This window comes from Talpa europaea (assembly GCF_964194135.1).
Source record: "Talpa europaea genome assembly, chromosome: 10".
Taxonomy (NCBI): domain Eukaryota; kingdom Metazoa; phylum Chordata; class Mammalia; order Eulipotyphla; family Talpidae; genus Talpa; species Talpa europaea.
In genome coordinates this window covers 100,703,218-100,715,800 of record NC_140077.1, presented here as the reverse complement: position 1 = coordinate 100,715,800, position 12,583 = coordinate 100,703,218, and the positions used below count along the sequence as shown (strand labels likewise).

General features: G+C 35.4%; 1 protein-coding gene across 7 annotated transcripts in view; it reads left to right on the top strand.

Moving 5' to 3' along the window:
* The window catches only part of RAPGEF2 (Rap guanine nucleotide exchange factor 2), a gene marked incomplete at both ends in the record, with an annotated part of 193,591 nt that overhangs the window by 161,227 nt on the left and 19,781 nt on the right, over positions 1–12,583 (top strand). For all 7 annotated transcript variants that reach the window (XM_084245830.1, XM_084245829.1, XM_084245834.1 and 4 more), the window contains 6 exons: positions 3,972–4,108; positions 4,702–4,860; positions 9,598–9,750; positions 9,850–10,014; positions 12,145–12,252; positions 12,345–12,548. In XM_084245830.1, the coding sequence (XP_084101956.1) occupies positions 3,972–4,108; positions 4,702–4,860; positions 9,598–9,750; positions 9,850–10,014; positions 12,145–12,252; positions 12,345–12,548 (926 nt within the window). The remainder of the gene's footprint in view (positions 1–3,971; positions 4,109–4,701; positions 4,861–9,597; positions 9,751–9,849; positions 10,015–12,144; positions 12,253–12,344; positions 12,549–12,583) is intronic.

The following is a 12,583-nucleotide window of genomic DNA, read 5'->3' as shown; positions in this document are numbered from 1 at the left end:
TTTTTTTCCTTTAAAAAAATGAGATTGAACATTACTTCTGAACATATTGATGTGGAAGTTATCCTTTTGTAAGCCTGTATATCTTCTCTTTTCGATCTATTCATTTTAGAATAGTTATGGAGGTAAATGATGATTATTAAAATATGTGTGGCATGTCTGTCATTTCTGAAAATTTAAGACTTTTACTTTATATCTGAGAAGATTTCTGTCAGGATTTCTGGAAAGCTATACAGCTATGCTGATGCCTACAAATGAATAAAAAAAAGCTTTTTTTTTTTTAGTGTGCTTATTAGCTATAATGAATAACATATACCTTTGAATACTGATTCACTTGCATCACTGCAAGTAATGATTGATGTTTGTGCCCATCAAATATACTTGTAGTTAACGTAGTAAACCAGGGCCTCCCCTGGTGGCGCAGTGGTTGAGCGCTGGGCTGCAAGCTGCCCGCAGCCTCTGCAGCGCTGGTCCAATCCCTGGCCACCGAGAGGGTGTCACATGGTGCGCAGACCTCTCTTGCCACACCCACTGCTCCCCTCAGCAGTGTATTTCATCGTCTGCCTGTTCTGTTCCCCACTCTGGCTCTGGTGAATTCTCTCACCCTCCCACGCTTCTGACTGTACCCAGTGCTTATATAAATACATAAATAATAAATCTTTTTAAAAAAAATTAGTAAACCATTCTCATTAGCGACAAGGTCTAATGAGCATTGTGTGGTGTATAAAAGATTTGTATTTTATCTCAATAATAACACATGTGAAAACACTCTTTTGCCAATATGCTTGTTAAATCCATTCTCTATTATTGACATTTTGTGAACTGTGAACATCTGACTGATGTTTTTCCATGCCTTTTTGCCTACTCACCTTCCTCCATCCCCACAAAAAAAAAGGAGATGTTGTGTGTGTTTGTGTGTGTATGTAAGTTGAATCAAATGAAATTGGTAAAATTTGATCATATTTTTAAAAACAAAAGGAAGAAAAATACTTCCCTTTGGGCTACTATTGAATTTGGGGTATATTTTTGTTCCAATACTTTGAAGAGAAAGACTTTGTACACTTTTGCTCTCCAACTCATGATTTTATGGTATTACTATTATCAGTTGTTGAATGGTTGTGATTTTTTAAATTTTTGATGCCTTGAAATATTAAGGTAGAAAATGACTTTGATCCCTTTCAAAGAATTCTCCCCCTTTCATGTACCACCAGAACTCCCAGGAGTTTTTACAAAACATCTAATGCTGATGATTTCTTACATGAAATGAAACCAGAGAAAATAAAATAAACTTATTTTATGAATTGGCTTCAGTTTCTGGTATGTGTAAGTTGAACATTTGACTTTTCTGTATGTCACACTGACTAGGAAAATTTTTTTAAAGTGTCTAATATTTTTTATAGGCAGGATTTTTTCTTCCTTAACAAAATCAACAAATCACTATGTATTATCCTAATATATTAATAAATTATTCCAAGAATTATGGAAGTATTGCATTTCCCATTCATAGCTGCTGCCTTCTACATGTCCCAGAAACTGTCTTATTACCCCTCCAGGCTCTGAATTTTTGGCTACACTAATCCTTTTAACACTGTATGATCCCAGTGGCATATCAGAGTTTATTCAGAGACTCTATAGCCATATACATCCTTTCTACATTTGTTATTTTTAAAAGATTGGTGACAGACAAATTCTATTTCATTAAATTGCTCTAATCATATAGTGTGATAAAAATAGTAGGATGGACGTTATCATAAAACCAGCTTACCATTATTGTGTCCTTGAGTCTCAGAAACTCTTAGAAGCCATCTGGTTAGATAAACATTTATTTTTAGTTTTTCAACTGAGTCTGGAAAATTATATACATTTCCTATTATTAGATCTTTTCTGTCTGCTCTATTATTTATTCTTATTATATACAGTACACAGATAAGCCCTTATTCCATTGCATTGTTTTTATTTTAGTCACTACTCATATGTCTCAAATTGATTTCCTGATTCAATAATGGAGTAGGAATCTGCCAGAAAAGAAGAAAAATGTCCATGGAAAGCACTCAAATCATTATAGCAAATATTAAAGAATATATTTTATACTCATATTCTCCAATCATTCTGTGGTGCTTACATTGACTTGTTTAAACATTTTATTAAATTTAAAACATATCGGGCAATATCTGGTCTCATATTTTCTTAAGACCATGAATAATTGCTTGTCCAAGGAAATTTAGCTATTTACTAGGGGAAGAGAAAGAGTGAAATGTGTGACCTAAAGGTAATATTTTAATATCTTATGGTGACAATGTGGGTGATGATAACTGAAAAAAAAAAGAGGCTGGAAACAGTGGAACTAACTCTGATGTGCTAGTCGGAGGACCACAACTTGCCATTTATTTGTGTTTCAAAATAAAAGATCTTTGCATTTGGAAAATAACTCAGACCTCCCATATGTAATACAGCTGTGGGTGATCCCTTGCAGTAGCATTCAAAATTGCTTTATTTTTTAAATTTGTTTTCTGATATCATTGTCAATTTTTGGACAGTATTTGATTTCTCCCCTAAGGTATAGTCCCCGTAGGTCTCCCAGAGCATCTGTGCACCCATCACAGTGCCTTGTGCTCATTCTACCCCTCCCCTGCTGGTGCCTCAATCTGTGATCAGCTTGCGAGTTTTGTCTTTTTCCTGACCTTTGGTTTCTCTATATTCCACATGTAAGTGGCTTTACTTACATGCAAAATTACTTTATTGCTATAGTGGGAATAAATATATTTTCTGGAATGACGTAAATGCACCTACGTATTCCAGAAATTAATGTTTCACTAAACAGAGCTAACTGTCTTGGTGCTGATTATGTATGTGTTTGTGTGTGTGTATGTATGTGTCGATGTGTGTGTATTCTTTTTTTAAAAAAATGCTAGTTGCCACAGTGAACTGATTTCCTGGCACATTAGTCTGGGCCAGGTGGAAGAACGCTGTCCTGCTGAACGGGTCCCCGAGTACCACTTAGCATTGCTGTTCTCGTGGTCATTTAAACCTTCTGTGTCCTGACAGTGTTGTGCAGGATGGATGAGGTCGGGTCTAATCAGAACAGACATTACCCAGGTGGACCAAAGATCCTAGTCTGACCTGGAAATATGTTTTCACAGAGTATATCTTGCTATTCTATACTCTTTTTTGCAGTGAACAAACTATTCAATTATGTAAAGCTTGTCAGCAAACCTAACAGATAGAAGGAACGTACATAAGGACAGTTTCTCCAGCACCGCCAACTGGAAGAGTGATCAAACATTTCTTTTTTTTGGCCAACATGAGGGATAAGAAATAGTTTGTCGGTTTTCAAGTGCATTTATTGTGGGCCTCCCCTGGTGGCGCAGCGGTTGAGCGCTGGGCCACGAGGCTGCCCGCAGCCTCTGCAGCGCCAGTTCATTCCCCGGCTGCTGGCGAGGGTCCCACAAAAAAAAAAAAAAAAGAGAGAGAGAGATCAAGTGCATTTATTGTAACTTTTTAAATTGATTATTTTTTAAAAATTTGTCTGATCCCAAAAAAAATATTCCTTGGTTTCCAAACCTCTTTCTGCTACTGTTTTGGACCTCCACTTGCCCAAAAGGCATTGGAATAAACCAACTGATTTTTAGGAGACTTCTCAGAGCTCTTTCACTTCAACCCTTTATAGCCTTTAATAAGATCACAGTAGTGGAATTTCCCCACTAAAGTTTATTAATTTCCTCAATGCCTTTAGAATTTGAATTACAATGTATAGTCCTCTCATCAGCAAGGAAATGTCAGTGCACAGTGACAGAGTTCTTTATACACCTGCAAAAAAAAAAATCAACTTTTATTGAAGATACTTAGGGCAATTATATTTTTCAACATGCAGAATTATAGGACATTTAAAAAGAAAGAACAATGAAACTTCCTTTTGAATGCTTATTTTTTTTTTTAAGTGTTATGGTTTTGATAGTGAGGATCTTGCTTTTCAGAGCAACTCTTGGAATTCATGCACCAGTTGCCTGCTTTTGCCAATATGACAATGTCGGTGAGACGAGAACTCTGTGCTGTGATGGTGTTTGCTGTGGTGGAAAGAGCTGGGACCATAGTATTAAATGATGGTGAAGAGGTTAGTAAATATATCTCCTCCTTAAAATGTTACCGCTTTAGGATTTTAGCAAATGAACAAAAACCCAATTCCCATTTTTCCTTTTAAAAAACAAGGTAAGATTAAGTTTAGATTATTCAAGGATTATGATACACTTGATATTTCAGAGTATTCTATACTTGTTTTATTTTCCATTATTTACAATATTTCATATGGTATTTCAATGGCAAGATCTTGATGTATTAACTTATCAGATTTTGTAACTTTAATGTCATAATGTCTTTCTTTAGAACAAAATGATACTCTTATTGAGGAAATGGTGATTATTTTGTTATATATTTTGAGAAACAGAAACATTTCGTGTACGTCGTTTTAGAGAAAATGATCAAAGTCAAATCAAAAAGTTGGGATGATGAGCCCTGTGCTAGGCATATGACAATGTGTAGATGTATGCTTGGGCTTTAGTCCTTGCTCTGTGAACTTGGTGAACAGTTAACTTAAGGTATTTGTTCCATATTGAAAATGGAAGATCTGCTCAATCATTTGCAGGGATCGTCCTAGCGCTTGCATGTATGTGATCATGTTATTTCTACTTCACCTTCATTTTTAATTAGCTGGACTCCTGGTCGGTGATTCTGAATGGTTCTGTGGAAGTGACTTACCCAGATGGAAAAGCAGAAATATTATGTATGGGAAACAGTTTCGGTGTCTCTCCTACCATGGATAAAGAATACATGAAAGGAGTAATGAGAACAAAAGTCGATGACTGCCAGGTATGTCACTAAAATGTGTATTTCACTCTCAGTAAAGAATACTTAATATATGCCATTTTGGTAAGATTTTTCTGCTTGTTTAAAAAGTTTATCTTTAAGATTTATAAATAAGATTTTAAAGTAGATCTATTAATACTTACATCATCCTAGGGAATTAAAAACAAATCTCTTTTAAAGTTATTTGAACTCCACAGAGCTTAAGTGTTCTGTAAACATTTTATAACATATTTAAAACATATTTAAAAACATTTTAAACATATTTAAAAATTCCTATCAATAATAATCCATAATTTATTCATCAAGAAAGTATGGAAGTACACATTATGAAAAGAAATTGTAAGTAGACAAATAAAGATAATGTACTGTTAGGCAGTGTTTTTACTTAAACACGAGATAGGGAATTGATTTTAGAAGTCATGACAACATATTTCACCTGTCAATTGTTTGGCATAATACAGGGAACAAATGGTAGGTAAATATAAGATTTTATTTGGCCTGCAAATGTGCATTTAAAAGGGGTCATTTGTGGTATTTCAACTCTAGAATTGTAGTCCATAAAATACAACCAAACTGAATGAAAGTGAACTAGAAAATTGTTCAGGATCTCTCCACCCTACTGTCTTTTATCTGTCCTGCTCTATACTCTTCTATATGCAGCAACCCTTGAACATTTGAGTTATAGTCCCTGATCACAATGGGCAAAGGAGTCACTTTATTTCTAAGAAATCAGCTATCACAATGACACCTTAATGGACCAATCCCTTTTGTTAGAAATTTTATAATCGTGGTACTGAAATGATGCATGGCATAGAAATGTTTCAGAATAATTGATGAAAATGTTAAATGACCGAATACTACAGAGTGCTAAAGTAATGTCAAACATACCAGGTGACATTAAATGTTTTTCTGGGAATTCTGGGAAAGGAAGTAGGAAGTAGAATTTAAGATACTGGCTGAGGAATTAGTGAGTAACCAGAGAGTGACAGCAAAGCAGGCTGAGAGAGAACTCTAACTGAAAAAGAAAGTTCTGCTTAAGATTATAGGTTCTTATTGTTCTGAGTTTCCCAGATGTACAAAGAGGGTTAAAGGGGAGCTGTCTGTGAGATTCTCTCTCATCCCCTCCATTCCAAGGTACTGGGAGAGGCATATTCAGTCAAGGGTTTCAGAAATCACTCCTGTCTTTCCAGCCACCCATCTGTTCAGGCCTGACATTCATTCTCTCAATATTAAAACAGGAATGGTGTAAGGATTTAGACATTTTGTTGTAAATGCTCGTTGGGATAGTATTTTAATGTCATAGTATCTGTTGAAAGTACAAATATCATCTTGTTGGAGCAAATAAAGGAAACAGTACAAACCATATTTTTATTCACCCAGAAAATGCTTCCCATCAGTTGTACTGAGCAGACTGTAGGCAACCAACAGTTACTGAATGAAATGAACAAAAATGGTGTCCTTTACCCAGAAGAAGTAGTTTTATTTAAGATATAGCCCTCATTTTCATACTAGTCCAATATTTATTTTTGCAACAGCAAAAATAAATATTGGTTAATGTAATACAACGTTGGGCTTGTATTAAGCCCTAGGACACCGTAGTGAATGTTAACCATTAAATATACCTAATAATTTAACATACTTCTGTTTCTGTGGACCCCATGATACACTCAAGGTTGTTTTGCTCTGGCTGCCTTCTGGGTGCTGCTCTCCAAGTTTTCTCCCTTCAGTGTCTGTTCCCGTTGGGTTTGAAGAATGTAGGCAGGGCTAGGTAGACTGTCCATGATGCCAAGCAATTGGTAATGATTTTCACTTCCCTTCCATGTGTGCCTCGTTCTCCCCTTCCCTCCTCCTTTATGCTTCCTTTCCTTCTCCACTGCCTATGTCTTAGGGCTGCCAGTGACACCCTCAGCATTGCTTAGCTCTGCCCTACACCCCTCAGTGGGGGAATGAACCACTTGGGTGCCCGTGTGACTTGCCTTATAGAACACAGGGTACCAGTTTAACAGATCTAATGTCTTAAGGTGAATCTGTTAGAGACTCATTTTTTCTTGAGACCATGGGAGCTAATGACACTTTGAATTTAAGATACTTCTTAAATGAGGAGCAGAAAGCAGCTACATGGATTAATTGAACATTGACTGTACTATAGTTGATAGAGGTTTAATTTTACATCATTCTTTTATTGTCCTTAATTTTTCTACTAAATAGAAATTATGATTTCATATATCCAAAAGAAAATAATCCTGTGACTTCAACTATTGGCCTTTTAAGTGAAATCTTGTTCAAATTTTTATTTAATATCAGAGAGCCAGGATCACACTGTGTTAACTGTATGAATGAAACCTTCCCAAAACAACTTTATAAATAATTCACAAGTTCTTAACTGGCTTCATTAATTCCCTATGACTTTCATGTTAAATATGGAAACTTTTTAAAAGCAAGAATATATCTGCTAATTGAAAATACATGTTTTTATCAAAAATTTCTCTGAGCTATCACTTCTGCGTTGGCATATTAGATATTCAATTTGGGATTTTTTGTTCCATTTTGGATGGTTATTTCAGTTTGCAAAAGAAGAAATGCCAAAAAATGTCTATCTAGACATCAAGTTTGAAATTCACACTTATTTTAATTTCCTTAAATCCTTAGTCAAAATTAATTTAAGTGCATTTCCCTTCAAAAAGCAAATTCTATTACCTCATTTTAACTAAGGGCTGTATTTCTTTTTTAGGTGATTAATAATGAAATGATATATATAGTATAATGTATAAGTATATATAGTTGAGTACAGTATAAGAAAGAACACCTAAAAATATTTGGAGACAATTATTTGGGAACAATTTTACTGAACTGTAAAAAGAAAAAAAATTAAGACAGAGACTAAAAATCAGGTATTTTAAAATATACACCTATGATCAGGTTATTAGGGAAATAGTTTTTTTAAGGTATTAAAATATATTTAACTGTGCATTTATTACTTAATAAGAAAAGTCTATGGCTTTTGAATGCTAACCATTTGATTCTAAACTCTTAATAGAAAAATTAGTTATATCAACAATCTCAGTGGAAGAATCTCAACATTGTATTGTGCTGTTTCTTGCATATAAACTGCTTCTGCTAGTTTAAAAAACCTGTTGATTAAGCAATATATGGAAAATGTTAAAAAGTACATTAAATGAAATGAAAGTCACTTGTAATTTCCACTGCTCAATCTTAAAATTAGCAAGCAAGTAATTATGAGACATTGAGCAAACTAGCACAGGTCGGTACAGCTATTCCCTCATCTGGTACAGCTATAGCCCTCATACCATGGGGCTAATAGTAGTTGCTTCCTCATGAGAAGATTGGGAGACTGAATTGAGAATGTTCCTATAATGTACTGCAATCTGATGATACTGATGTGGTCATCATTATAATGACAATATTTTGGCTCTGTACAAACTTTTAAAAAATGTTTAATATGACCACTAAGGCAGAACTCTGAATTGCTGAAAATATATTACTTTGAATGGTTGTATCATATCTTCTATAATTTAATCATCCCCTCCTTTTTAGAAGTCTTTTTCACATTAAAGAAAGATATCTATGTTTTCTTCATTCCAAATGATTTCTTAAGTAGGAATTATTCAGAATTCAGAGGGGGGGTTATGGTTATGATTCTACTCCTCTCACTGACCTGTGGTTAATTTGTGTAATAAGTAATTTTTATAATTCATTTTTACCTTTCTTTAAAACTAAGATTGTAATGAAGTAGTTTGCCCTGAAATTTTTTTTTTTAATATTTATTTATTTATTTATACAAGCACTGGGTACAGTCAGAAGAGCGGGAGGGTGAGAGAATTCACCAGAGCCAGAGCGGGGAGCAGAGCAGGCAGAAGTACCGAAGTACACTGCTGAGGGGAGCAGCGGGCGGCAGGAGAGGTCTGCGCACCATGTGGGACCCTCCTCTGGTGGCCGGGGAGCAGCCGGGGATCGAACCAGCGCTGCAGAGGCTGTGGGCAGCCTCTCAACCCAGTGCTCAACCGCTGCACCACCGGGGAGGCCCTGCCCTGAAATTTTTTATATTTGGAGTCAGTGAAGAAATAATTGCATGATGTGTATAATCTTGTTAACTTTTCTTTAAGCAAGAATACCCTTAATACCAGTTACCAGAAATAATAACTTTAGCGTAACCAATTTGTGGTTTGTTTTGTAGACCTTTTTTTAAATGGATATTTAGAAATTATTTCTTACCAATATAATCATCATATTTTTAATATTTACCCTGTGGACATTTTAAAATTTTGATATCTATTATGTTTTCTCCATTCCCCCAATATCTATCATTAAAGCCATATTTATATTTTAAAATCTTGCTTTTCAAATTCTTAAAACCCACTGATGGTAACAATGTTTCTTTTAATCTGTCCTCCTAAAAGTCTACTCCCTGCCCTCAATTTTTTAATTATCAAAGCAGAAGCTTGAAAAAGAACTCAATCTTTTATATTCTGATTTTTGAAATTACAGTGCTTTTAATGTAAACTACATATAAGTACTCTAAAAATAAAACTTTTCTTGACCAAGGAAGAAATATATTAAAAGGTACAGAAGTCCAATTAAGGTTCATTACTGCATTCATTTAGAAGAATGGGAGAGACATGTAAAAATGTCAGTGTTGAATAATTAAAACACTGAATTATTAGTAGCCCGGGTCTCTTGCAGGCACTTTATCATTAACATGTGACTTATATTTTTTTCTAGTTTGTCTGCATAGCCCAGCAGGATTACTGCCGTATTCTCAATCAAGTAGAAAAGAACATGCAAAAAGTTGAGGAGGAAGGAGAAATTGTTATGGTGAAAGAACACCGAGAACTTGATCGAACTGGAACACGAAAGGGACATATCGTGATCAAGGTAATACAAAGAGCAAACCCACCTCCATCCTGTGCGAATCCAGGTACCAAATAGATGCTCTTTATGCAAGCCAGTGATTAACCCTTTTATTTGTTACAGGGCACCTCAGAAAGATTAACAATGCATTTGGTGGAAGAACATTCAGTAGTGGATCCAACATTCATAGAAGACTTCCTTTTGACCTATAGGACTTTTCTCTCCAGCCCAATGGAAGTGGGCAAAAAGTTATTGGAGTGGTTTAATGACCCGAGCCTCAGGGATAAGGTTGGAAAAAAACACTGTATTTTGACTTTTTTTTTTTTTAAAGATTTATTTTTATTTATTTATACAAGCACTGGGTATAGTCAGAAGCGCGGGAGGGTGAGAGAATTCACCTGAGCCAGAGCGGGGAGCAGAGCAGGCAGAAGGACCGAAGTACACTGCTGAGGGGAGCAGCGGGCGGCAGGAGAGGTCTGCGCACCATGTGGGACCCTTCTCTGGTGGCCGGGGAGCAGCCGGGGATCGAACCGGCGCTACAGAGGCCGCGGGCAGCTTTGCAACCCAGAGCTCAACTTCTGCGCCACCAGGGAGGCCCTGTATTTTGACTTTTAAGTATGAAATATTCAGATATAAATGTAAAGATACTTTAAATATGTATTTCTCACATTAGCTATGTTCAAATTATTTTAATGGAATAAAAGGTACTTTCAAGCAAAAGAAGTGATAAAAATATTAGTTCTTGTTATAGATATCTAAGGTCAGCTGCATTTTTTAATGCAAAGGCCAATGAATTGGCTGATAAATGTTTAATTTGCTTCTGTGAGGGGGATGTGTTAAGACATAACCTCCCAAATGTCTGGGTTCCATGGGAATCTGCATTCTCTAGTTTGGTAGATGGTCAGATAAAAGGAACAATTTTTAAATTGGCACCAGAGCAGCATTTCATTACAGGCCTTGCTGGCTGTTAGGCCCCACTGTTACATTCTAAACAGACCCTCTCTGGCAATTCTTGAGCGCTCTGTCCAGACCAGATTGGACAATAAACTGCATGGTCTTAAGAGGGCTGAGAGTTGATCATAGTTTCTCTTTTCCATACAACAATTTCATTTACATAAGACAAACTAGGGAGAGGCAAGATGCAAAATCCAGAATAGGAGACTAAGTGAAAAGCTCTCACTAAGCTCTGTTGCTAGTTCTGCCCAGCTAGCTTTGTGGCCTTAGAGAAATCACTTGGACAATAATGCATTTCATTTCAAATTGAGGGTCAAAAGCTTAGATCTCAGCCCAGCTCCTCAGCTGTAAAAAGTTGGTTTCAGTACCTTACATATCTTCTGACACTCATTTATTTACTTCTCAATGCATAGCAACAACATTTTAGGGTTGTTATGAAGATGAATATAAGTATTTAAGTTCTTTATGAGGTGTCTGACTCATAGTAAGCACTTAATACATGTTAACTGTAGTTTTTTGTTGGCAGTAGTTGGTAGTATTTGTGATTTGTGAATCTAATTTTTTAATCACTAATATGGCCAGTGGGCTTTTAAGTAGATTTCTCAGTAGCAAAAAATGTAATTTTATGAAAAGGGTCAGGTATTAGGTATAGTTTCAAAGGAGATGATCTACATTCCTAAATTTGAAAAATGGGCAATAGTGCTATTAAATGACAAAAAAATTAATATAGTTATCAAGCCTTGACTCCAGAATAATGATTCAGGAATATACTGCAATTAAAAAAAAAATCTACCTTCACCTTTGTCTCTCTATTGCTAGATTAACATGTTTAATTTTCTCACTTTGAGAAGTTAATGTTTAAAAGTACTTATTCTACAGAAAAAAATTTATCTTGATATTAAAATTTAAACTTATTAAACAAGTAGATTTTTATATAAGGTTGCAATTTACTTAGTAAAATTTTATCAAGTATTTGCTCAATGCTGGCATTGTTAAAAATATTAAGGATGCCCTTAGAACATAACAGATAAAGTTGTCCTCATTGAACTTATTCTCTGATGAAGTCACACAACTCCTGCTGGGTTCAAAATAAATGTTCTATCACTGTGAATGTATATATTGTTCAGTATAAGGCACAGGGCTCTGTGAAAGCACATGTACAGAGTAATGCAAGGCTGCTCAGTTTTCCTGAACTGTAGGTGGTAAAGGCCTCCTGTATATCATTGCTAGTAAATAGTTTATTACTCCCAAGTTTTGTTCCCCTGCAGATAATTTTCTAGACATAATGCTATTCATACCTTTTGTCTGTTTTGCCCTCTACCTTTATTTTTTAGTTTCTGTCTTGTTTTATTTTGGCTTAATATAGTTTTGTTTTTATTGTGAGCTACTGCATCTTTTTTAAATGACTTTAGTCAAATTTTTAGCATTCAAAAGAAAATGTACTGAAAATAACTGATTTTTCAGGTTACACGGGTAGTACTATTGTGGGTGAATAATCACTTCAATGACTTTGAGGGAGATCCTGCAATGACTCGATTTCTAGAAGAATTTGAAAATAATCTGGAAAGAGAGGTAATGTTTGGATTTTTAAAGAAACCATCTCTTTAAGTTCATTTTACTCAGCCTGTCTTTCAATTGACATCACTCTTTCTGAACTCCTGTAGAAAATGGGCGGACATCTAAGGCTATTAAATATTGCATGTGCAGCTAAAGCAAAAAGAAGATTGATGACATTAACGAAACCATCCCGAGAAGCACCTTTGCCTTTTATCTTACTTGGAGGCTCAGAGAAGGGATTTGGAATCTTTGTTGACAGTGTAGATTCAGGTAGCAAAGCAACTGAAGCAGGCTTGAAACGAGGGGATCAGGTATGTTGTTCTAAATCCAAACATAAGGGTGAACA